The 26,907-nt window shown below is 37.1% G+C and overlaps 1 protein-coding gene across 5 annotated transcripts in view; it reads left to right on the forward strand.

Moving 5' to 3' along the window:
* csmd3b (CUB and Sushi multiple domains 3b) overlaps positions 1-26,907 on the forward strand; it is a 457,418-nt gene that overhangs the window by 247,739 nt on the left and 182,772 nt on the right. For all 5 annotated transcript variants that reach the window (XM_079879070.1, XM_079879071.1, XM_079879072.1 and 2 more), the window contains 3 exons: positions 5,929-6,050; positions 17,374-17,477; positions 19,096-19,208. In XM_079879070.1, the coding sequence (XP_079735196.1) occupies positions 5,929-6,050; positions 17,374-17,477; positions 19,096-19,208 (339 nt within the window). The remainder of the gene's footprint in view (positions 1-5,928; positions 6,051-17,373; positions 17,478-19,095; positions 19,209-26,907) is intronic.

Consider the following 26,907-nt stretch of genomic DNA (forward strand, 5'->3'; position numbering starts at 1 on the left):
GTAGGTGATGTTGTTTCTAAGATGGACTATTAATGCGTGTTTGGATGTTTTGTGGCTTTAAGGCCGCGGAATGCGGGAAAATAAAGGTGTGGAACCGTGTTCGAGGTTTAATGATGTAATTGATCATTCTGGGTGGCAACTGTTTTTTTGTTCAGCCTGTTCCAATGTCTTGGAGTCTCCTAATCTTTATGCTTGCTGCTGACTTGGCCCATTTTCCCAGTAGAGGTCGGCTTCAGTGTCAAGAAGTGTAAAACCGCAAATAGGGCTGAACATGCAAGGGATGCATAAAGAAGGATATTTTATTTGGGTGATATAGGCAGTTATCTTGATACTTAGACCTAAAAGCTTATCTGAATGCCAAACCCCTGTTGGAAAGCACCGGCAATGTTCTTGATTAAATGATCCGATAATGCAAGAACCACAGCAGGCAGTCGGGCTAATGTACTTTTAAACCAAAGAGGAAGCAAAAGAAGGTCAACTTAATTTTGAATAAACTGTGTAAAACTTTCTACAACAGTTTATCCGGTCCTTGACTTTCTGTGACTTTGCGGCATATAGGATTCAACAGCGGTGTGGATTGTGACTCTTTCCGCAGGTTGCATAGTTTTGCCAGTAGGTGGCGACAAGTGGCTTTTCTTTATAAATTAATTGCTGAGACATTCATTCAACCCATTCGTTTATTAACAGGAGCAGAACGGTCTGCGTCAAAAATTGCATACTTTTTGAGTAGGTTCTTTTGAATAATTAATTATTTTGCAGCTTTATGAATGCGTATAGTATGAATGAATACTACTTGCGTAATGTCGTCATTGTTATGTGACCTTCCAGCATCACTGACATTAACAAAAGTCCAACTGAAATCAAAATTTGACCCTATTTACTTTGTTAGCGCATATTACTAGTCTTGTGGTGAAAAATTAATCCGTGCAAGTTAATACACAGAAAAAAATTGTTTGCCGTCGTAATCTTTAATCAAAGTCTGAAAAGTTACTTCCGGTCTGGAATGGTGTTTGGTGTTTTAAGCCCCCAACGGCGCCTTCCAGGCAGCGAGGGGATGGGTAGGTTTAAGGTTGAGGGTAGGGTTAGTTGCCTCTAAGGAGCCATTGGGGGCTTAAAACACCATCGAGCGTCTGGAATGGCGTTCCTTCTCTGATGATGTAGGTTTGACGGGTTGGGTTGGGAAACGCTTAACCACTCCCCTCAAACCGTTTGTCTGCTATGAGCAGAGATGGAGAGGAGGAGCGCTAAAGTAAAACCCTGCTCTCTGTTCAATATTCCTTTTCACTGGGAAATACGTCACAACACTGGAGAAAAGTCGTTTGCAACTTCCGGTTCACGTGGCCTCATGGGATAGTAAAGTGTTAATCTTTGTTGGCAGACCACAAATAGACAGAGAAACTGCAATATTGTATCTAAAATGTGAGTTAGCCAATTTTAACTACTTATTTTTGATTTAAAACAAGAGAATTGCACAATGGCTTGTGTGGTATTGCTTAAATTCACCTTTCTATACAGTGTGTACAATGGAAATTCAGATATGAATCTGTATCCTTTGTTTTTCTTTCTTTTTTTTACCTTTGGCTTCCCTTGTAAACAAATGTCAGTCTTGAGTTCTTGTCATTGTTTTGTGAAGGTGGGATAAAAAGTGACAGGTTATCGTTGGCCAAGTAATGAATTGTTTGCTCATCCTGCCCTTTAATTTTATAGATAATTTCTCTCTGGCTGCTTTGCTACAGGCGAGAGAACCGAGCCAAGGCCGTTCATTTAGCAGGCCGTAATTGAGCTGTCAGGGAAGGCACAAGCATGCGCAGATATACGTCATTGTGAGAACTGATGTAGGTTTCTGGACCACTTCCCTGAGCTCTTAAATCGCCAGCTTGTCCATAAGTCGTTGTCGCCGGTGTGTAAGAACAGTCCGGCAACACTGAGACGCAGGGACGGGAATAACAGCTGGGATGGACAACAGCTGTATACGCTGCATTAGTGTTGTAGCTCTTAGTATCACAGAAAAGTGGGAGGGTGGGAAGAAAAGAAAAGTGGGAAGGACTGAGAGACATTATCAGTGAGATAGCATGATGGAGAGAGAGAGAGAGAGAGAGAGAGAGACACACACAGAGAGTAAAACAAATAGTAGAAGTGTGTACTGCCTTTAAAAAAAACAAGACTCAAACCACTCAGCATGTTTGTTGATGAGATCTTTGAGGATAGAGAAGACGAGGCAAAAAGATGCAGTGTGGTGCAAATTGTTCCTGAACTGTTGAAATGTTGGCTGTCTGTAAGATTTTTTTTAATGGCTTTGAAGTCACCAAAGCTGTGATAGCAAAGCTGGGTTTATTTGAATAAAAATACAGTAAACTGTTTTCTGTTTTGATATATTTTAAAATGTAATTTATTCCTGTGATAGCAAAGCTGATTTTTAAACAGCTATGACATTTATATTTACATTTGAAAAATAGAAAATCTAAAAGAACAGCATTTATTTGAAATTTTGTAACACTCTTTCCTGTCACTGTCCCTTTTAATCAACTGAATGTATCCTTGCTGTATATAAGTATTAATTTCATTATATTTTATTAATCTCTCTCTCTCTCTCTCTCTCTCTCTCTCTCTCTCTCTCTCTCTCTCTCTCTCTCTCTCTCTCTCTCTCTCTCTCTCTCTTTCTCTCTCTCTGTCATATACAGTATATATTGTGTATACTTTTATATAATTTTATTTTATGGTTTATGTTGTAAAAGTCCTCCTGTAGTCAATAATTTTATCCCTTAAAAATCACCAAAATTACATATTTAAACTTTTTTTTTCCTGGAAAAAAATGTCTTCATGCCTTAAAATAGCTTGAATGTTACTCTACACCCATTTAGTATACGCGGTTCTATGAATATGCAAATGAGCCCCGCCTCCACTCACTCACTCAGCTCAGAGGTCCACTAGTTGACGATCACACGTTGATCTGATTGGTTATAAGGTAGTTTGTGACGTCAGAAACACCAGCGATTTCAAAGCGTGTTTTTGAGACTGTCTTTGGTTCACTGCAGTTTTAAGGAGGAAATACTCAGCAATGCTGTCGACTTATGAATTTACACATGGTTTGTCTTAAAGCATATTAAAAACACCACATAGACATATATACAATTTTCACCACAGAGGGACTAAATCTTGTACATGTTCAGTTAAAAACTAAAATCTCACAAGATGGTCAAAATCGCTTAAACGTTTGATCTGGTACATTTTGCACATTTATTGTTAAACAAAATATTTGTGTAGATTAAAGTAGATGCAATTTATATCATAGTTAAACAGACTAAAATTAACGCTACATAAATTCAATATTAAACAAAAACTGTGCTCTCTGCTGTAAGAGAGAAAGAGTAAATGTGTTGCAACAAATAACTGGTAGCCAGGGACCGAAATCATCCTGTGATGCTCAAGTATAGTTGCTAGCTGTGTCAGATTTGTGTTAAGGAGTGCCTGCAGTTTTCTGGACAGCTGCCGTCATCATCGGGGGTCCGTGTGTTCAGAGAACATGACCACCAACTGCGCAGGCCTACCAAAACCTTCATCTCCCTCAGTGTTATCCACTCCAGAGCACACTCAGTATGGGTGAGAAGTGTGTTTCTGCAGGTGTCCACTCTTACACACACACACACACACTCACATGCGTGGCGCTTGACTCTCAGCAGGTCTATAACCTTTAGCTCTCGACTAAATCACTACATTCATGTCACTTGGGTGCCTGTTTGTTCCTGCAGCTACAGGCTGCACAAACTAATTGAGAAGATGCGAAATGAAATCATGCAGAAAATTGCCTAGATCCATATATATATATATATATATATATATAGTATATTGTTTTTGGCACCCCAGGGGTATGCCGAGTTAATCATAAATTTCAGGTTATCCATTTAGTGGACCCGACACCTGACAATCCTCCCACTCCCTTTCATTTTGGGGAGTTTAAAAACTATATAGTGATTAAACAGGTGAATTTGTTATTAAGGGAAATTAGAGGTAATTGTAAAGCCTTGCTAGAACAAAACTCTTAACATCGTTACAGGAACTGGTGGGTCGTGTTTTCTGAGAGGGGTCATTGACAGCAGGGAAAAACAATGTTAAATTCAATTAATACAATGAACCAAACTTAGCACAATTATTTCATGCTGTTGACAGACATAGTTTTTCACAGCAAAATATAATATAATAAGTTTATTTAATATTATGCTGAAAAAAATTGTTTGGTCTAGGAAAAAAAAAAAATCTAGGAAAAGATCTAGACAAATCTAGGGGGAATAAGTTAATAATAATGTTATTATAATGGTATGCATTATTTTGTTCATTTTTTTTTTTGTTGGGCAGAGAAAATATATGAGAGAATGTGACTCAGACTACATTAAATAAGAGATCACTTTCAGCAGGGATAAATATGATTTGTGCCAACCACAATGTTTTCAGTGCCGTGAATTATTGGCTGTTGAGAGCATGAAGCCATTGAGATTCAATTTTGTATGATGAACACTTTTGGTACTTGATGGACCACTCGTTGTCCAAAGTGAAATCTGGGTTTTTGTGATTGAATGTCTAAAAACACATTATTTTTCCCATATTCTCCATTCCTGCAGCTTCTCTCTATGAAGCCCCGCCTTCTAAAAAGCACACTGTGCTCTGATTGGTCAGATGGATCAGTGTGTTGTGATTGGTCAAGCGCTTTGAGCGTGTTTGGGAAATGTCCCGCCCCTTACCATAACCACCAGTTTCAACACACTACTAGCTAACTCAACTATGCCCCGCCCCTTTATTTTGCATATTAATTATTTAAATGAGGAATATTGTGACGTGTTCGTTCCCGGAAGAAAACTCAAGACTACAATGGAGGCGTTTCAGGGAGTTCAGAAACTGACACTGATAAAGAGAATAACTCCCGCTGGAGGGACTTTGTAACTTTGCAGAGCTTTTTCAGGCTCAAACAGCAACATTACACACTAAAGAAAGTTGAAAATGTGAAAAAGCACAATAGGAGTCCTTTAATAAACACAACACACTGCCCTCTGCTCTCACTGGCAGCACATAGGTTTATTGGTACAGTAGGCTATTCTTCTCTTATGACTGTTGATTGACGCAAACACCTCATCATTTCAAGCTAAAGTTTATCCCGGATGCCAGACCGGAGAGGGCTTGTCACAGGATACTTCTCTAATTAGGAGCTCCTTGACGAGAGCATGACTTTCAGAGGGAAAAGTATGCTTTTGGGCCTGAAGGAGCCTCATGGTTCCCCGTGCTTGCCTGAGATAATGAGTTATTCATTTTCAAAAGCAATCAAGATGTCAGGAGCTGATAGTGAAACCTGTTGCCGTCGGAGATAATGCCTCCTTGTCTTTTCATCAAAGCCCTGTCACTTTGACATCAACCATGATAAATGCGGCAAAAATACAAGAGGCTGGATTTGAGAAGGCGTAAACCCGTAGTTGTCAATTTTTAAGATATGACTGTCACCGGCTTTGGGAGAGAAACACCAGAGCGTGTCTACTTAGCAAATTATAACTGACATTTCTATATTAAGATGACGAATCAGACCCAAGTGTGTTTGGCTAAGCCTGCTTCAAATTAACTCGTTTAGCCGGCATGAAGTTAGTCATCTGAGGATTTGATTGGATTGCTAATCGTTGACAAATTAAGACGGTCATGGATGACTGGTGGAGGCTTGTGGCTTATATTCCAATATGAGCCATGCAAATCCCGCAAAAACATTTCGAGCGCTAAGTGAAACTCAATCCCTCGAGATGGCAGGGTCGCAGTTTTTTTCTAATTATCAAATCAATAGTAGAAAACATTAAGTGAAGGCTGACCACTGCTCAAACCAATTAGCTGAGACTTTCACATTCTTTTGAAGGGAAACAGCACATTCCTGATTTTTCTCTCTTTTCCTTCATACAGTGAAAACTTGTGGATCGAATCTTCAAGGTCCGTCAGGGACTTTCACGTCACCGAACTTCCCCATTCAGTACGAGAGCAACTCCCAGTGTGTGTGGATCATCACAGCCAGCAATCTAAACAAGGTAAGAGCAAAAATGTATGTTTGATAATGTCATAATGCCTTTTGTATTCTATAACATTTAGGTGTTACAAGATCAATGTTGTTTCATGATTCTGGAAAAATAACTGGATGTGTGTTGCGCACACAAAACTTCTCACACAGCGCACAAGTACCGAATCGAGTTCTCTTTCACATCTTCTTGCGCTTGAATATTTAAAGTAAGAAAAAAATAGCCCACCTTGTTGGCAGAGGCTATTTACATTAACTCCACCCATTGACGTCTGGTTGGGCCAGACAAGATTACAGAAGTCGCTGGAACGTCAACAGTAGCAATAGTGTAATGCTAAGGCGGAAAGTTTTGACGCAAATCGACCCGAGTTCAAATCGGACTCGCTCTACTCCCTTTTCCCATCACATATCAGATCAGAAAGGCATTTAGTTTCAATAAAAATGAAGAAAATATTCGAAAAGTGGAAATAAAGTGTATAACGTGTGTTTGGGAGGGCTTTATTGTCCCAATAAGGCGCCATCCATTTGATCATTTGAATAAATATAATAATTGACACTCTATGTTATTATTGCATATCGTTTAATGTACAACAACACTCGGGTACAAATAGTATCTGCCACTATTTATAAGTATAAATAGCATCTATTTACTGCAGAAAATACTGCTATTTTTACAGAGTGTAAATAGAATCTATCCCTATTTTCACTTAAGGTCCTTGTACACTGAGTCCGAAACCTTCGTATGCGTTTTTTCGTATGTCCCAAGCGTCGTTCATGCTGTCGGGCAGTCCTCCCTGTCGAGCCCTGACTGTGGTCCACAAGTTGGCATTAGTATTCTGCCGTGACTCTTCTCAGCTTCTTGTACAGGGCCTGTGGTGATGCTGTCGCTGGATCAGAGAGAGAGAGTGAGTGCATGGGCGTCTGATCATTTGACTGCCCTGTCTCTCCTGGCCTTCTGTGCGATTGCTCCTGACCTCCTCCCTTGTCCTTTTTTGCAGGTTATTGTGGCCTTGCCCCCTACAAACACCTCCCCATCCATCCCTTCTTCCCCACAAAGCCCTTGCGCGTTTATAGGGAACTGCATGATGGGCTTTGTTAGTTATGTGTGTATAAAGGTGAAGAGTGTCTGTTTTATTGCTCTTGTGGGTTTTACAGCCACACTTCAGTTTAATTCCAACATTTTGAGATCACCCCCACAAGAGCTACAATGTGTGAATGTGTGTAGTGAGATAATCAGTGTATAAATATGTGAATGTGCGAGAGAGAAAGAGAGAGATGTTACTGTTGTGTAGGGCGGAGGATTCAGAGAAGAACCGACAATGGAATCGTGAGGAAATAAGTTGTTCTGATTCGTCTTAACGATTCCGGCTCCATTAATTATTCTTTTGAGTTTGAAAAAGAAATATTTGAGTAAATTTGTAGAATTGCGGATTATTGCAATAGTAAATAGAAAGCAAAGCACACAAAATGAGACACATGACGAAATGAACTTTCACTGAAAGGATCCAGCTCAGAAGAGTCGTGTTTTGATCTCTTGATGTACTTAAACGAACTTGTTAGAGTCATTCCCTCGAGAATCGGACTTCACTGGTTGAGCTTTATGCTTTTGATTCTCTAAAACGGACTGTTTCGTAAGAGTTATTAGCTTCGCTAGTTACACAGTATTTTTTTTTTGATTCGCTTAAAAGAACCAGATCATAAGAGTCATCCGCTCAAGAACCAGAATTCACTGGCTACACTGTAGGTGTTTTCAAAGGAGTCAAAGTTCATTGGTCTCACTTTTTTCTAAATGGTTCTCAATGGTTCTCTCACTTCAGCCATATCTGTATTGTCATTGCGGGACCTTGCAATTGATTTCAGGTGATGTGACTCACTAACATTGCAATTCATCTTGAAATAGCAGATCTATTGAGTGCAACAAACAAAAACTCTGAAATTCTTTCCTAACCTCAAGTCAAGGTCTCTGAGATGTGGTGGAATGATACACACAGGCAATAAATTAAAACGGACAAACCGTTTTCTCAGTTCATAATGTTTGGCCTTCTCCTCATCTGCCTACTCGTAGGTTTATAAAGAACTTTTGTACAGTATCTAAGTACTTTTTAAAAGTAGAGAGTCCTGATCATGCCAACACTCTCTTACTTTGACTGTTCATTCATACATTGTCCCAAACTTCTGCAGGCGAATCACTCAAGGTTTTAGTTGGAAAGCTGCGATACAACCCAACTTTCTCAAGACCATTTAAATGTTCAGAAGGCCGTGATGAAATCGTCTGGACGTTTTCCCATCATATGATGGATGGAGGGTAGCATGAAAGCCTTGTGGGCCATAGAGATGCTTTTTTTTTATTTTCCTACTTTTGTCAGTCCGCATTGGACCACTTTAAAAGGTCTGGAACTCTGCCAGCTCGAATAGAGACTCTTGTGTTGTTTCCCCGCAGCCTTGGCTTTGGCGTGTTGTTTTCAATAAATCAAAGAGTTTGTAGAATCTTCTCTAAGAAAAAAACTAACTTTTTTCCTTACCCCCCAGCCCCTTTTTTATTTCTATTTTGTAATGGCCAAAACAATGAGTCAGGCAGTATCAGTGGCAAGTCACACTTTTTGGGGATTTTTATTGTTAATATTTCCACCATTATTGTGCAGGAAAGAACATAGTTCACTGAACACACCATTGTGTTATTTGGGCATGTTGTCACACTACATGAGGAAACCTGCCGTTAAATAGCCTATTATAGGCTTTTTTAGCCAATTTAAACAGTAAGATGAAATAAAACACAATTCATTAAACAGAAAAAATAGGCAACCTACAAATATAAAAAACTGTTGTTTTGCCAAACCGAAATACAAGGCTATGATTGCAACAAATGGCAATTGATGTTTTGAACATGTAAAATGGGGATGTGGACATTAGGCCGACCACCTGTGTGATGACTACCCCCGGTTTCCCATGCTTTTTGTTTAATTATGTGCTTTTTGAACCCATATTCAGCCATTATGGTGCTAATAATGTACTAGCCCCCATTTTACCTATTCAGAAAAGCAATTGCCATTTTTTGGAATTATAGTTTTGTACTAATTTTAAAACGTTTTTCAGAAAGTACAATTGATTTGTGGGTTTCACTTAATTACAGGAAAAGCATGTGGCAAATTCATTCATCTACAGAACAGAAATGCATTTGCAGCACAACGGTGCGTTATTTGTTTAAATGTATACCAGCGTACACCCTGTTACAAGTGAACAATTGCTAATTGTCTCTTACAGCCATTTGCTCACTTATTTTTGGCAAACTATTTTAGGGTGGCAATTTATTTATATTGCACTCTGTGCTTTAACCTTGGCGAGAGTGACTTGAATGGTGTCGGGGCTTAATTCAATTTAGAGTCCATTGTGGCACTTTTGGATTGTGGGAATGTAGGAGACAATGTTAGTTTGGTTTCTTTTTGTTGTTTGCTTTTTGTTCAAATGGAGATAACGAAAATAATAAACGGATCACTGGTTTACCAAGGGATTTGTTAACTCCGCTTAGCTCAGAGCTCGCCGTGCATATAGAATCAAGGCCAATGCATCAGGCGCACATTTGGCCTTAGTCAAAAACAGAACGAATTTCTGTGTAATTTGTTGATAAATACAGTACATGCATTGAATTCAAAGGGACAAATTATGAAGAAATGGTATTATGTGCGATTCACACATAAATTGGTTGATGTTTCATGAATGAGGCCCAAATTGTGTCCATCCTCATTCACATTTACAGCTGTTGAGTTGCGTCCTCTGGTTTCAAAAGGAGACGTCTGCAGTAAACACGGCTTTGTCCATTTGTAGATGGTTGTTTTTCAGAGTTCAGTTGTCCATCCTGAATGGAGCATGACCTGATTTATCAAGCATAAACTGAAATGCTGTCGCCCCATTGGTCTTTTGTTGGAGATTGATGCCCAGATTGGGCATTAACCTCAGAGGGAGCATCAAAGGTCAGATCATGACAGGCAGAGAAACATATGTCCCCTCATCCATGCTCAGACTGTTCACTTCAAGTCGTCTTTTCTTTTCGTTTCTTGTCTTCCATTTGATTTATTTATTCATTTTTTTGGTAGAAAAAAACAAACATTTTATATCAGAGTAGGAGCAGCTAATATCAAATAATGACTTTGATATCTGACAACTTATCTGAATGGCCATTGCGCTCAGCAAACATGTCTGTGATTGGCTACAATGCTCAACGTAACATAACATAACGTAACATAACGTAACAACATAACATATAACATAACATAACACAACATAACGTAACAACATAACATAACGTAACAACAACATAACGTAACGTAACAACATAACAACGTAACGTAACAACATAACATAATGTAATGTAACATAACGTAATGTAACAACATAACATACCGTAACATAACAACAAAACATAACATATAACATAACATAACACAACATAACGTAACAACGTAACAACATAACGTAACGCAACAACATAACGTAATGTAATGTAATGTAACGCAACGTAGCGTAACAACAAAACATAACATAACATATAACATAACATAACAACATAACGTAACAACATAACATAACGTAACATAGCGTAACAACATAACGTAACGTAACAACATAACAACGTAACGTAACAACATGACATAACGTAATGTAATGTAACATAATGTAACGTAACAACATAACGTAACGTAACAACATAACAACGTAACGTAACAACATGACATAACGTAATGTAATGTAACATAATGTAACGTAACAACATAACGTAACGTAACGTAACGTAACAACAAAACATAACATAACATAACATAACATCAGCATATTACAATGACTTCTGAAGGATCATGTGACACTGAAGAATAGAGTGCTGGCTTTGTTTCACCTTTGTTTTCTTTTTTAATATATTTCAAAATAAAATGTATTCCTGTAATTTTAATTTGTAATAATTTCACAATAGCACTTTTTAAAAAAAAAACTTTATCTTTGATCAAATAAATGCAGCTTTGGTGAAATCTTACCGACCACAAACTTTTGAACCGTGCAGTGGCAAAAAAAAGTGTGATGCGTGAAAAGCGTTAGTGATTCGTAAAAGTGGAAGTGAAAAGTGAAAATTCTGCATGCACTTGGCCGAAAAACGAATCCGAAAATGACTTTTTATGTAATTATTATTTCTCATTTTAATTATTTTTTTTGTGTCATTTTATTAATATTTGACTTTTTAATTCAATTCAAAAAAATACTAGCCAATAAAATACAATAACCACACTTTTATATTCAAAGTAACACCAAAATTGGACATAAAATATATATAAAATAATAATAAATATCATATATTTTCTGCCTTTTTTTTTCTCTTTTGGCCATAAACAGAAAATGCCATTTTCGGTGCATGCCTAATATTTTTGGTTCAACATTCAAGTCTAAGCACAAAGAACGGATCTGAACGGATTCCAAACACACAAACATGTAACAATACCCACACACACAAGGGTCTTCCTCAAGGTGAAAGCAGAAAACAAGCTGCCAGGATGTCAAGCTCCCATAGTGCTGTTCGTAGTGTCATTTCCCCCGATTAAGTTCACAGAGATGGGATCTCTGGTTTCTCTAAGCCAGGCTACTTCAACTGTCACACAATCCTGCTGGGATTTACTTGCCAGTACAGTCTCACCCAAGCATTTCACAGAGGCAGTTTCAGAGCAAGAATGAGAGCACAAGCCATCATATGGCCGCTGCTCAGAAAATTACAAGTTTGCTGAAAGCAAAACGTTGAGTGTTATACTTCAAACTCTAATTGTTCAGGTCAATGCATGGCAGAACTGTAAAAAAAAAAATATATATATATATATATATATATTATATTATATTATAATATAATAATATATAAAATATATATTATTATTATTATTTTATTTCTTTTTTGACAGTGTATATATATATATATATATATATATGTATATGAACGTACTTTAATCATATTGCTGTTACTGCAATTTATTAAATGCAATAAGCCACTTGAGGTTATGTTAAAATGATTTTGAATCTGTGTTTGTCATTCTTAAAAACACCCCTAAAATGTAAATTCAGTAAAACTGCAAATCACTGTCATCTGCTTATTGCTTTAGTTCAACACTGTGTTTGTTTGTTTTTTTGTTTTTTTTTGTCCTAAAAGCTTTTTATAAATATGAAGAATTTGTTATTACCATCACTGTTCACTGAATTTCCAATCATGTCACTCAAATGAGACTATTTCAGTAGTTTTACCTGGAGCAGTATTTCAGTAATATCATGTCAGCCCTTCAGCACACGCGATCTGTCAAATCAGGACCATGTCAAACGACAGAACTGATGAACAACCGTCACAGTCTCAAAGTGACAGGTAATGCAGTTTGGTCAAATAAAAGACATTTGCAAGTAAATGTACTTCAAAATCAAAAACCATGAACTGAACTGACTTCTTTATTCCATTAGCCTGTATTAAAAGCAGCAAATGAAACATTGGCTGACCTATTCGATAAAAAAATTATGGTTTTTGAATATTTACATGATCGCAGGCGGTGACAACAGGGGCCTTAAAATCCCAGATTACATTTTCAGTTTCTCTTCAAAACATCAAAATGTGTCTGCTTTGGTTCTGGCTCCCTGAAGGACAGTAATAATACGCCATGAAGAATCAAACATTTTCCTTTCTTCGCTGATAGTGAAAAGCTATTAGTAAAAGTTTTAAAGCCCCTGATGTAAGGTGTGGAAAGAATACATCCTGAAAACAAGCCTCTGGGAATCCCATTATTGACAAAGATAAAAGGCATGATTGAAAAGATTATAAACAACTACTGTATAGGGTTGATATAAGTACCAGTACTTCAGTTCCAAGTCGATACTTATTATAAATGTTAAAAAGTTATGTTATGTTATGTTATGTTATGTTATGTTATGTTATCTTATCTTATCTTATCTTATCTTATCTTATCTTATCTTATCTTATCTTATCTTATCTGTTGTTGTGTTGTGTTGTGTTGTGTTGTGTTGTGTTGTGTTGTGTTGTGTTGTGTTGTGTTGTGTTATCTTATCTTATCTGTTGTTGCTATGTTGTGTTGTGTTGTGTTGTGTTGTGTTGTGTTGTGTTGTGTGTTTGTTATGTTATCTTATCTTATCTTATCTGTTGTTGCTATGTTGTTGTGTTGTGTTGTGTTGTGTTGTGTTGTGTTGTGTTGTGTTGTGTTGTGTTGTGTTGTGTTGTGTTGTGTTATCTTATCTTTTCTTATCTTATCTTGTGTTGTGGTGTGTTGTGTTGTGTTGTGTTGTGTTGTGTTGTGTTGTGTTGTGTTGTGTTGTGTTGTTATGTTATGCTATGTTATGTTATGTTATGTTATGTTATGTTAGGTTGTTATGTTATGTTATGTTATGTTAGGTTGTTATGTTATGTTATGTTATGTTAGGTTGTTATGTTATGTTATGTTATCTTATCTTATCTTATCTTATCTTATCTTATCATATCTGTTGTTGCTATGTTGTGTTGTGTTGTGTTGTGTTGTGTTATGTTAGGTTGTTATGTTATGTTATGTTATGTTATGTTATGTTATGTTATCTTATCTTATCTTATCTTATCTTATCTTATCATATCTGTTGTTGCTATGTTGTGTTGTGTTGTGTTGTGTTATGTTAGGTTGTTATGTTATGTTATGTTATGTTATGTTATCTTATCTTATCTTATCTTATCTTATCTGTTGTTGCTATGTTATGTTGTTATGTTATGTTGTGTCGTGTCGTGTCGTGTCGGTCATATCATGTTATATGTTACGTTACGTTACATTATGTTATGTTATGTTATGCTGTGCTGTTATGTTATGTTTCTAATATGCTGATTAAATCATTCTAATATACTAATATTAAGTTGTTATGTCCTGTCATGTTAAGTTATTATTTAACAATGGGTCGTGGGTCCAGTTCCCAGAAAACATACAAACTGCATAGACTGTTATATTATATTATTTATTTATACTGTTTTTAATTGAATGCCCATTTTAGTGTGTAAATGCATGTGTGCTTGTGTTGATATATCGGTTCGGTGTTCGGTGATGTCTGGGCTTCTTTTTCTTACACTTGTTTGAATTGCATCAGGCCAAAACAGATTTATTTTCCGAACATTGATTCTGGTCTGAACACCCGTCACAATGATGCATTTTCATTTTTAATGAAATAGACCTGTCTGTATATCGTTAAAAGCATTTTCACTGGCCTCTCTGCTCCATTGTAAAGGCATAATTCTGCTCTATTACCTTATTTCTTTGCAATTCAATACTCACTCAGCACCTCACCCTCCAACAAAAGCATTAGCTTACGACTCCAATCGCCATGACAACCGCAGGCAGACAGAGCAAGTCGCTGAATACCTTGTGGGCCTGATCTGAGATCAGATTTACGGATTATTTTAATATTACAAATCCAGAGAAGAGACGGATCCAAGATCAGCCTCAATGACGTCTCATTCCCAACTGCTCAATCCCGCATCTCTGCCGTGCCAGAGCTGAATTTGTTATGTGGTGACCTTTAGTGAGACAGGGACTCTGGAGTATTTTGTATTCAGTTACATGGAAAAAACAACTGTATTATCTGTGCCGAGATGCCGTCTGAGCATCAATCATCACTCCTAAATAGCTCTCATACATCCATACCTGCTAAAGCCCATCGCCATGGCAACTAATTCCACCCAGTAGCTGTCAATGGGCTGATTGATAATAAAGTTCAGGCCTCTCCAAATGCCTGTGGCTCTTTCCACACCTCTAATCCCTGTTTCCCTGTTAAAGCCTCAATCCCCCTTTCCGAACTCCCAGTTATCCAAGAGATGGTCTAGTCTTTGAAATAACTACATTTTGAATGAATCAGTTGATTGTGCTGTGATTGTGTAATGGGTATAATTAGTCTGACTTTTACATATGGATTTTTTTTTTTTTTTCATAAGCATCAGTTTCCCACAGGACTGAGAAAGTAAAAAAGGCGGGCAATAAATGTAAAAACCAGCTGGGTTTCCATCCAAATGTGAAGCGAATATTTTCCAAGTTTGCAACAACAGCAAAAAAAGCAAATTAGGTGCGTTTCCATCAGGTGGTTTGGTAACCTAGTAACCAACAGTAAATGAAACCCCCATCAGCGTTAACAGTCGTGATGTGTCGCTCGACTTTTTGAGCCGACTCCTTTAAGTGAACGGTGAGAGTCGGCTCCCGTCTGAGAGCCGTTTTCCCTTTTTGTATATTAATACAAGACAGAATAATATGATTATCCTTTCGCTTCACTGCTCAGCCACATGTCAAATGGTCACTAGCTGGTGTCACTAGCATGTGGTGACAATGTTATTTTGATGTGTATGTATGTGCGTATACATACAGGCTATACACATTAACATAATATTCAGTCACTGCATGGAGTGCGTGTGGTCGAGCAGTGTGGCAAAAAGATCATATTAATATTGGGTCAGAAAACAAGCAACACTCAAAAGTATACTCTTATTACTGAGCTGGGCCAAATGATCCGGCTCAGTTCCCTAAAAAAGCCGGAATTCCCATCCTGAGGAAACAGCCTATCAGTCACGTGGGTTTCATGTGCGCTTCGTCAGAATTTATTCGGCAAATGCGTTTCCATCTCCCACTTTAACCCTTTCATGCATGAATTATGATAACCTCAGTCAGGATTTTTTTTCCTATGTGTTTTTATTGCTCTTAGGGCATGAAAAACAAGAATTGATTTTTATTTTATTTTTTCACAAATTTTTCAAAGAGATCTTCAGATGTCCACTTGAGAGATTTACCCTTATTAGCTGATAATTCTGATTATGTTCAAGATGGACATGCACATTTCTATCATAGCCCTCCTCTGAGAAAACCTAGCGATACGTTTTTTCAATCTCATCTGAAATGATCAGTGTTGGGGGTAACGCATTACAAGTAACATGCATAACCCATTCAGATTACTTTTTTGATGTTACAAGTAAAGTAATGTGTTACAAGTAACTTGCATTACCTAATCAGAATACTTTTTGATCTAACAAGTAATTAACTACAAGTAATGTGCATTACCTAATCAGATTACTTTTTGATGTAACGAGTAAAGAAACGCATTACAAGTAACATGCATTACGTAATCAGATTACTTTTTGATGTTATGAGTAAAAAAACGCATTACAATAACGCACATTACATAATCAGATTACTTTTTGATGTTTTTGACGCGCGGGCGCGTTTTTGGTCCCCAGAGGGTTAAAATGAAAACAGGGTGATGGAAACATAGCGAATGTCAGTAATTGCTGAGAGCATAGAAGGCCTATGATTAGGGCCGTTTCTAGTTTCTAGCCTTTTTGGCATCCTAGGCGAGATTCCTATTCCTATTTTTGTACATTTTGAGGTTAAATGCATCAATCTGGTGCACTTTGAGAGCTCAAAATTAAGACCTTCAACCGGCTTCAACCCATGAACTGTGCACATTGAACAAAGAAAAAACATTGACTTGTACCTGGACATTAAAAAGGGCTCAAACATCTTTTTAGTTATGACATAGAGTCTCAGTCTACATTACATTATCACTGGTGTTTGTGATGTATATAAGTATTCCTACGATGTAAAATCCATATAGCCTATAAATGTACTGTAGAAATGAAAATGAATATTTCAAAAGTATATTTCACATTATACAATAGTATAGGAAAATTACAATACTTTTGTCCTAATTTCTTCACTTGCAAGAAATAAACCCTTGAGCTTGTATTGTGGAGAAAACACCAGATCACCATGCTGATCGCGTGAGCAAAGTGCGCACTTCTCTTTAAATCACACAGCACAAACAGAATGTCTATATAGGATACTTAATTAAAATCTTGTGCTGTTTTATAAAGGCTGTTTTGTGCTGTTTTATTTGCCATTTTAGTTTGTTGGCAAAATATAACGCTAGATGTTTTGTTTCAGCTTCATGTTACTAGGCGACCGCCTAGGTTGCCTATGCCTAGAAACGGCCCTGATAATAATAACCTTGACTAGTTGTGTTATGATTAGCCTACATTCTTCTCTTGAGCACTATAGAAAATAACAACTGGTGCTTTTAGTGTATATAAAAACACATATTATGTTTGTTCAGTAGAGGCTTGAGCGAAGGTTTTCTGGAAACTCTGACCGTATGCTAATGGTGAAATGTCTTTATTCTCCACGAAATTCAGTAAAGCAAGTTTTGTCAGTCTTCTCTCTGAGTTTCAGTCAGCTGACAGGATTCAATTATGCAAGAGCCATAAAGTTTAATTCAGTTCATTTGACACATCACTAAGCACTATGCCTCATTTCTGCCGACAGGTGATTCAGATTAACTTTGAGGAGTTTGACCTAGAACTGGGCTATGACACACTGACCATCGGTGACGGAGGGGAAGTAGGAGACCCGAAAACCATCTTGCAAGTGTGAGTTTCTTATCCACAGTCTGTGACGGTATAAGCTGATGCATAATTTACACAGGTAGGACATTCTGTTCCTGAATCAATATTCCTCTCAGCCAGTCTCAATCCTCTGGGCAGTGGTTGCTTGATGGTAATGATATACAAAGAACTAAAATGAATTTTGAATATCCTACTAGTGTAAATAATCATGTTACGTCTTCAGAAACCAATCAAATGTTTGTTTTCCTCCTTTGTCATATTCAAGTTGTCTTAAAGGGATAGTTCTCATAAAATCTAATGGTTGGATTTGGGAAGATATGGGTGGTTTTGGTGTGATGGAGAGCATTTGTCTTTGTTTTGTTAGTATGTATGTATGTATGTATGTGAAGTATGTTTTCCTGAGGTCCCCTCGAAAACGAGATGTCACATCTCAAGGGGTTTTCCTCTTAACAATAAATTCAAATTCAAAATTCAAAAATGAAAATTCTGTCATTAATTTTTCACCCAGACTCGTAAGACTTTCGTTCATCTTTGGAACACAAATGAAGATATTTTTGATGAAATCTGAGAGTTCTGTCCCTCCATTGACAGCTACGCAACTACCACTTTGACGCTTCAAAAAGTTTATAAAGAGATCATAAAACTAATCCAACAATTTGTCATGAAAGAAAATATTGTTATACATTACTATAAATAATAGTGAAACTAATTCTTAGTTTTGACAACTTTATATATGGTCCTAACCAGATGACACGCAATAAAAGAATTGGGTAACACTTTATAACTGCATGCTATGAATCATTAGTTAAGCATTAGTAAACAGTTAATTCATCATTTATAAAGCATTAATAGACATTAATAGACATTAATAAGCAGTTTATAAATACAGCTATAAATGCTTTATTCTTGATTTAAAAGCATGTGTTTAATAATTGTATTTTCATACTTTAAGGTTCGTAGTGGTTCATAAGATCACTTAGAAAGTGTAAGTAAATGATTAATAAACTATTTAAATGTACCTTCATACATCTTATTATTCAGACATATAGTAATAGTTACTTAGTGTGTTAATAAATGGTTTATTAACATGTATTTCTACTGTAATTCATGATTAATTCAGGTAGTAAAGGATTTAGTAGTGGTCAGTTAACTATTTTTGTGAGCTCATCTAAAGTGAGGACTAGTTATGCATTTACAAAGGAGATTTAACAATTATTAAACACATTATAGATATGCTTATAAATCAAGAATAAAGCATTTATAGCTGTATTTATAAACTGCTTATTAATGTCTATGAATGCTTTATAAATGATGAATTAACTGTTTACTAATGCTTAACTAATGATTTTTTTTCATTAGTTTCCGCCCACAAACTTTCCGCCCACAAACTTCTGATTGGCTGTGATTTTTGATTGATTTTGTCATGTCTCGTAGTCGTGTCACATCTGGTGTAGACAGACAAATTGCTTGTTGCTGTAATCTTATACGCATCGCACCTGGACAGGACGTGTTGTTATTCTAAATTATGCAAAATAGCAATAAAGAATGCGCAGGTGTGCTCAACCTTTTGTCTGGTAGTGTACACTCAGTGCGATGTGCTTCTGATTTGTTTATTTGTGTCTAATCTCTCTCTTCTCCTCAGTCTGACAGGCAGCTTTGTTCCCGACCTCATTGTTAGCATGACCCATCAGATGTGGCTTCACCTCCAGTCTGATGAAAGCGTGGGATCTATAGGCTTCAAGATCAACTACAAAGGTACCTGAAAAGCTGTGTAGAATGTATAGTCACTTTGGGAATGGTCTAAAAAAAATGTCTTAAATCATTTTGCTCAGCCTTTACGTCTGTCTGTGGGTTTTGCAAATATTTAACCAATGAAAGTATTAAAAAGAGCTTGTGACTAAACCTCGTTACTCCATTGGCTCCTCAAACTGTCAGTCAAACCTCATAACTCCACCCACCTCTATCATAAATGAAGTGCCGCACACATTTTGGAGCATCTCTGCTTAAAAATAAATAACTGTCTTTTTGAGTAAGTACAGCATTTTATTTACTCTAGATAAACACAATATAAAGGCTGATGTTTTATGTATCTGAGGAACAGAGAAGAGTGTTTTTGTCTAACATTTGTCATAGTCACAGTCAATACTGTTCTATATAACCTGTGTGAAGCACTTCATCTTTTATAACTTTAGATTTTGGCCAAATGAAAAAAAAACAGAAAAAATGGAGCACCCACATTAGCTACAATAATCTTTATAACCTGTAAGTTGATGAAAACGTAATGCGATGCACTTACTGCCTCAGATGCGGCCGTTCTAATGATGGGAAAACGCATGTCTGATATTTGCTGGTCAAAAACTGCTTGATTTTGATTAAATGATGATAATACAATGACACATGCAAGTTGTCTGACCATGTATGAAGCCAGAATATCAACTTTGACAAGACAGTGCTTAATTTAATTGAAGTTATTTTTAAATACAGTAGCGGTTTTGGACATGCGAGGTTTCCATCTGACAGCGACGATGTAAGATTAAATAACTATTCATTCATCGCAATTGTCAAGCTAAATGTTTGCGACTGCGGCAATCCTATTGTCAAGGTTAAATAGAGGAAATGTGGCAGAGTGATGGGAAAAAAATACATTTGCAATTGCAAACAAACAGAAAGGGAAAGCAGGACAAACCAAAATTGTACAAACAACCTGTCTGGCATCAGCCCAGATTCAATCAAACATCCAACCTTGTTTTCTGCTGCAGTGAGAAAGTGTTTTTCACATCCACTGAAAAGAGTTTAGACATCAAAAGGCCAGACATTATTTACCTGGACAAGTCCACTCTTTTCTGCGCGAGGATTCAGCATACATGCTTAGTAGTCAGTGTGCATAAAACTGAAGCAGTTCCCACAAATCACTTCTGTGGTCTCTGCTGAATGCACGGCAACTAACTTTCATCCCGAACACATGAGCTACATTCACTTGATAGAAGCAGCAATCCCTACAAAACCCATATCTTTGATTATCTCTCCTCCCTCAAGGTTTTGTAATAAATTAGTGTCGGGGTGATGAACAGTGTGCCATTCAGTATAATGAGAGAGACTGACTGAGGTAGACAGAGAAAGAGGCAGAGAGACCAAATGAATCCCCTTAAGTGCAAGACCACAGAGATAAAAAAAAAAAAAGATTACTGTATGATATCCCTGGGAGAGACTGGCAAAATATTACAGATTGTATTAGTTTTGTCTCTTTCTGTTTTTCTTCTCCTATTATAATTCATCCTATATATGCCACACACAAGCACAGTGGCTTTGTTTCTTAATTTTCAATTTCTAGGTAGATCTAATTGGAGCTGTCAATCATAAATACGTGATGGTCATACATGAGGGGATAAAAAAAAAATTCTATGGCTTGGACATACATAAAGGATGAGTTTGATTGCATGTACAAAACCAAGACTTGAACCTCATTAAACACATATAGGATGAATTGTGAGAAAATTATTTTTTTATTTTTTCATTTTGAGTTATATATTCTTATATTGTCATTTAGAACAGTGGTTTTCAAAGGGGGGGTGGGGGGCGGACAGTTACCTTAATTACCTATAATATACCTATAATACCTATCTATACCTATAATAATTACCTTATTAAAATCTACTTAAATCTGCGTATCTGTGTTGTTCAAATACCTAAATTTAACCAGTTACTTTAATCAATCACAATTCTACAGACTGTTACCAATTACATTTTTTTTCAACCATCAACTAAAGACATTTTTACACTGCAAAGGTGGAACAGAAGCTGCATCTGACATGGCATTTATGTTTATGTAAGAATCAAAACTACAAAGAAGGTGTGCCCAGTTATGAATCTGTTGCGTAAGGTAAATAGCCTATAAACATGAAGTCATTATATATGCTCTTGAAATTCAAATGATGATTATTAAGTCGACAGAAAAAATTTGGTGGGGAAAAAGCACATCATATTCTGGCTACAGACAAAATAAACAAAGTCATTAATGCATTTATTGCTTTTTACGGATTAGAAAAAAAGACTTAATATTGGTTCTTTCAGTAGCATGAAAAACAAAATGGTTGTTCAAACTGGGAATATAGCTATTACATTAAGAAAGTGATCAAAGAACACCGAAGCGGTCCATGTATTCAGTCTAATGTGAGTTATACAGTTTTATGATGATAAGAGAGAATTCGCAAACAAATCTACTATAAATGTAATGCCGCAATCTTCATTTTACAGGTAGACTACTTTCTTTGACTCCCCCAACATCTTATTTTGATGTCCTTCAGGGCGATCAAGCCTCGGGGTCAGAACCCCCTCTACTGTAGTATCCATATGATACATCATGTGTGTATTATATCTGATATATAATATAAATCAAGAGCCCTTTGAGGTATCCATCCAGATAATGAACACATTAATGGTTCACAGCACTCATTCATTCAATGGAAGACATATTGAGGTTTTCATCGTCTCGTTCCCCTGTAGTTCATTTACCTGTCAGGTCAAGATTTCACACAAAAGGTTCACTTTAACATGATACAGACTTGATGACATATTTAAAATGATGATTTCTAGAACCATGATTTAAATCTGTAAGGAGAGAATAGGCTAAGAATAGAGTGCAACAATCGGCTTTCAGAAGTAAAAACTCATTTTCTCCATAAGGAAATTGATTTTGAACGATAACTTATGAATCTTTAAAGACAGCATACTGTGAGCTACAAAGCTGTAGTACTCGATGGTATTTGCTTCTGTTAAAGCTGTCAGCCCGCTTTATTTCAACTTAGATTTAAAATAAGTGTGTTTAACAGCAGAATTTGTGGTTAAAAAAAGCTAAATTTCCCAAAATTCCACCAATTCAAATTTACCAATGTTTCAAAAAACACATTATTTTCAAATACTTTTTTTGCCTTTGCATTTTGCAATGTTCACCTCTGCTTGTTAGCTTGATTAATGGCTTATAACGCTTTAACAAAGACTTTTTTTTAAATCCCAATGAACGGATTGAATTGATAAAAAACCAACGCCGCTGAAAAAGAGGACGGGCACTGTTGCACTCGATAAGCTAAAAATAAAGACCATTCCTTTCAAATGCATTCACATCAAGCATGTATTTTAAATTAGGGCACAGTGCAAATATAGTTTATCTCATCTAAAGGCCAATTCACACCACACCGACAGACGCTGACCAACGCGGACAATCACCAGATTACAGTATGTCACTTCTCAGACACTCCATGACCCGACAAGCGCAAATTCAGCATGCTCAATCAAGCTCATACTCCGACAGATGCCAAGAGACAAAACCTGACGAAGTTTCTGTTGCCTTCTGTGTGAATTGGCCTAAAGAGTGTACACTTAAAATACAAATGCAGTCCATTATGCTGACGTCTGTGATGAATGCATATTCTACATGGGTCATTAATTGTGTTTATGGGGACTGAAGTTTCATGGCTACATTTCACTTATTAGTAAACTACATCTGTCATTTTCTGTTAATGAATTTATATCCTTATGTTTTACCTCTGAGGGTGCACTATGTTCTTATTTCTTGTAACAATCTTCATGACATAAAACCAAAATATTTACTTGATCACAAAGGTTCAAATTAACATACAATACAAACCGGTCCCTTATTCTTAGCTCTTGCAGTCTCATTGTTATTTATATGCTTTATGGCATGAGTCAAAATTAATGTGACTCAATTAAATCAAGTCTGGCTTTTAACCTATTTGTACTGACTTTAGATTATTAGTTTCGAAAGAATAAATTCACTGTATTTTCCTTGAGCACATTTATTTTTATATAGTATTCTTATGTACCTCATATAGTCATATACCTGCACTGCTAACTAAAAGAGGATATATTATTCCTTTTTTCAAAGTCTTTTGAACATTTTTCACATATTCTCCATTGTTGCAGCTCCTCTTTTCCCAGTCTGTCAGTAACGCTCTGTTTAGTTCCTGTCTCTATGAAGCCCCTCCTTCTGAAAAGCACAATGAGCTCTGATTGGTCGGCTAGACCAGTGTGTTGTGATTGGTCAAGCGCTTCGAGCGTGTTTTGGAAATGTCCCGCCCCTTACCATAACCGCCAGTTTAACACACTACTAACTAACTCAACCAGGCCCCGCCCCTTTATTCTGCGTATGTCTTGGGTGGGAATTATTTAAATGAGAAGAAAACTTAAGACAATTGACCCATCGCAGGGAGTTTGACTGACAGGCGATCTGACCAATCATAATCCTTCATCCGCCGAATCCGCCATTTTTGTCCGACAAATCAGTCAGTAGAGTTAGTAGATTAACGTTGGCGGATTTGAACTTGAAAAGCGTGTACTGACGTCTTTCCACGGTTAAAACAACATTCCTTCTTATGTTCATTCATGTTTATTTGATGCTATAAATGAACTAGAAGGAAGAGATGATCGGTTCACGAGCAGCTTTAACTGAGACTCTACAGCAGGGGTGCCCAACCCTGCTCCTGCCGATCGACTGTCCTGCACAGTTTATCTCCAACCCTAATCAAACACACCTGAAGCAACCAATTAACATCTTCAGGATCACTTGAAAATTAAAGGCAGGTGTGTTTGATTAGGGTTGGAGATGAACTGTGCAGGACAGTCGATCGGCAGGAGCAGGGTTGGGCACCCCTGCTCTACAGCGATCTGTCTGACACATTAAAGAGGAACAAAACGGTATTTATTGTTTCAATTTCTTTAAAAAATTACCAAATTTGAAAGTTGAGACTTTGTTTCATATCAGAAACAAACTTTGTTTCATATCGCGTTGTCAGTGTCCTCTTTGCTCCGGGATGTATGTTTCACTGCGTGAAAACGTGGCGTGAGAGCGGCGTGGTTTGTCGGACATAGCAACAGTAACTAAAGGGGGCGGGTCTTTGCGAACGGTCTATTGAGTTCAGAAACAGTGTGCACTGAAATAGAGAATAACTCCCTTTGGAACTTTGCAGAACTTGTTTCATGCTCAAACAGCAACATTACACACTAAAGAAAGCTGAACATTAAAAAAAGGTGCTCTGCAAGTTTGACTTTGTAATAACATTGAAGAATGAAACTAGTGATGAATTTGAATGTAGACTGAATGCCCGGCTACTGGCTATTACTGATTACAAGTGTTTTTAAATGGCCTTTTTTAAACTTTTGTTTAAATAATTCAGAGAATAACAATCTACTCAAGTGAAGTCTCTCTTAAGTATCAGTGCTTATGCATTACTGACTGGATTATTGAGTATCCAGTTGAGCTCTGTGCTTGCTTTGGCACACAGTTTGAGAGCACCAGCATATGGCCACGCTCATTAACATACCTCCTTTTAAAAATAATTTTGTTTGTATTCTCTCTAGCCAGAACTCTTCAACAACGATGTTGTGGCTTAAAAACCTAATTTAATTGAATGCTTCAACGAAATAAAACCAGAGATCCGCCTGGGAGTGTACTTGACTCGTGCGACTCGTGTTTTAGAAATGCCTCGTCTCGTGTCTAGACTCCACATAAAACTCGACTTTGTGATAATGAGCACTTTCTTGAGAGAGATAAAGTCAGCATTATTGAAATAAAACAATATCCATGAAATACACAAGGGGAGAGATAAATTACTTGCCATTTTCCAATGAATAAGAAATGGTTTTTGAGATTAAATTTATTTATAGGCCTTTATGTGAAGGCCGACTTAATGAGTCCTGCTATATGGTAAATGCTCAGAATGCTTTTTGATGTATTACATGCCAAAGTTCACTGATACTCTGTGATTCCCTGGCTATTTCAGCAAGAAAAACACAGGTCCCAAACTTCCCCTGAGTGGGCTGTGTGTGCTTACATATACAGAATCAACCTTTTTGTATTTGATTTGATAGCTTGTTAACACAATTGATCTTCACAGCGAGGTCCTCAGGTTTACAAGCGCACAGAACACCCATCACATTAAGCGGCGCGGGAGAAGCGTAGGGGTTCGCATCTGACACGCTGACCTTACGTCGAAGTCTAGTGCTGCCCAGAATTATCCTACAGACAATTTGTACTCTATTTTTTGCCTCATCATAAATACAAAGCAGTAAATATGGCCTAACCTTCCCCTAGCCACCCCACACGATTGACCAACGGAGTAAAGCACTGTAGTAGTCATAAAGAGACTGTCATGTCGGAAATTAATGCTATACATCAAGCATTGGCCAAAGACCTCCATTATACCTCAGGAGAAATCCCCCCTCCTACATTCTCAAACTTTGATTTGATTTTAAATTAAATGTAGGTGTTTTTTCCCTCCCGCCATCCTTCCTTTGGCAAACCCTCAAACATCCTTAGTCGGAACAGAGTTCATAGTTCAACTGTGCATGGCCGTGCAAAGTGTCTGGGAAGATGTATAGCCTATTTCAGGAGCCCGCCGCCCACTGAGTCGATTCTATGCAGATGGAAGGTCTTATCTAGGTATAGTGACCCCCCAGACTGGGTTTCTGTACTCACGGTGGGAACGTCCTGCATGGCCGACTCCACCATTAAAGGCTCCAGGTGTTGGAGCTTATCTGGGCTGAACAGAGAGTTTTGGTGGCACTCTGTTCTGGTCAACTACTCTTGAGTGGAGAACATCTCATGAATTCCCTCCATTTGCAGTTCAGTTTGGTGCCAGTTGTCTCACTTCCTCAGATTGGAGTCGTTTGCTTGAAGTCCGTAGATTTATTTTAATATGGAGAGGAATTGACATTTGCTCAAACAGCAAGACTTCATTGGGACACCAGCTGCACCAGAAAGATCATGCTGTCTGATTAGCTTTTTACTGGTGAACAAAATGGCAGTCAGACCAGCCTGGTTAATGAAAATTAATACTGAAGCCACGGTTAAGACCCGTCGACACCGAGGACGACAACTGTAACAATAAAGAGATGGCTTTAAAAGTCAAAAAAAGTCAGTTTCTAAGTATACTAAAAGAATAGCAGATATAACTATAACGAGAACGGCACAATGGAATGATATCATTGGAATAGTTTTCAAAACGATTTTTTCCAGCTGATGAACGATAAAAACATTGACTGCCAATCAGAATCCACCTCACTTTAAAGAGCTTGTGCATTTAAAGTGGCAGATGACAAAATAATTAACAGAAAAATATTGTGTTCTGGTGTGGATGCTAAAATAATTATATTTAGTTATCATTCTTGGTGTGAATGAACCTTCTTTTAATTTTCTCTCTTTTCAGTTTACTTTAGTTTCCATTATATAATTGCCAGTTTTAGAGCTGCCAAAGTTAATGCACTAGCTGGTTTAATTTACAAAGCAGCAAAATTGCTCTGTATAGTTGTATTTATGTTTAATAAATAAATATACAAATATATATAAGTCTGGTGTATCCATGGTTTTAAGGTTTTTTCAGCAGGGCATGAAGCAGTTTGTTAAAGAAGGAAAGTTTCTTATTTAACAAACTACAGCAGT

This window comes from Squalius cephalus, assembly GCF_949319135.1.
Source record: "Squalius cephalus genome assembly, chromosome: 8".
NCBI classification, from domain to species: Eukaryota; Metazoa; Chordata; class Actinopteri; order Cypriniformes; family Leuciscidae; genus Squalius; species Squalius cephalus.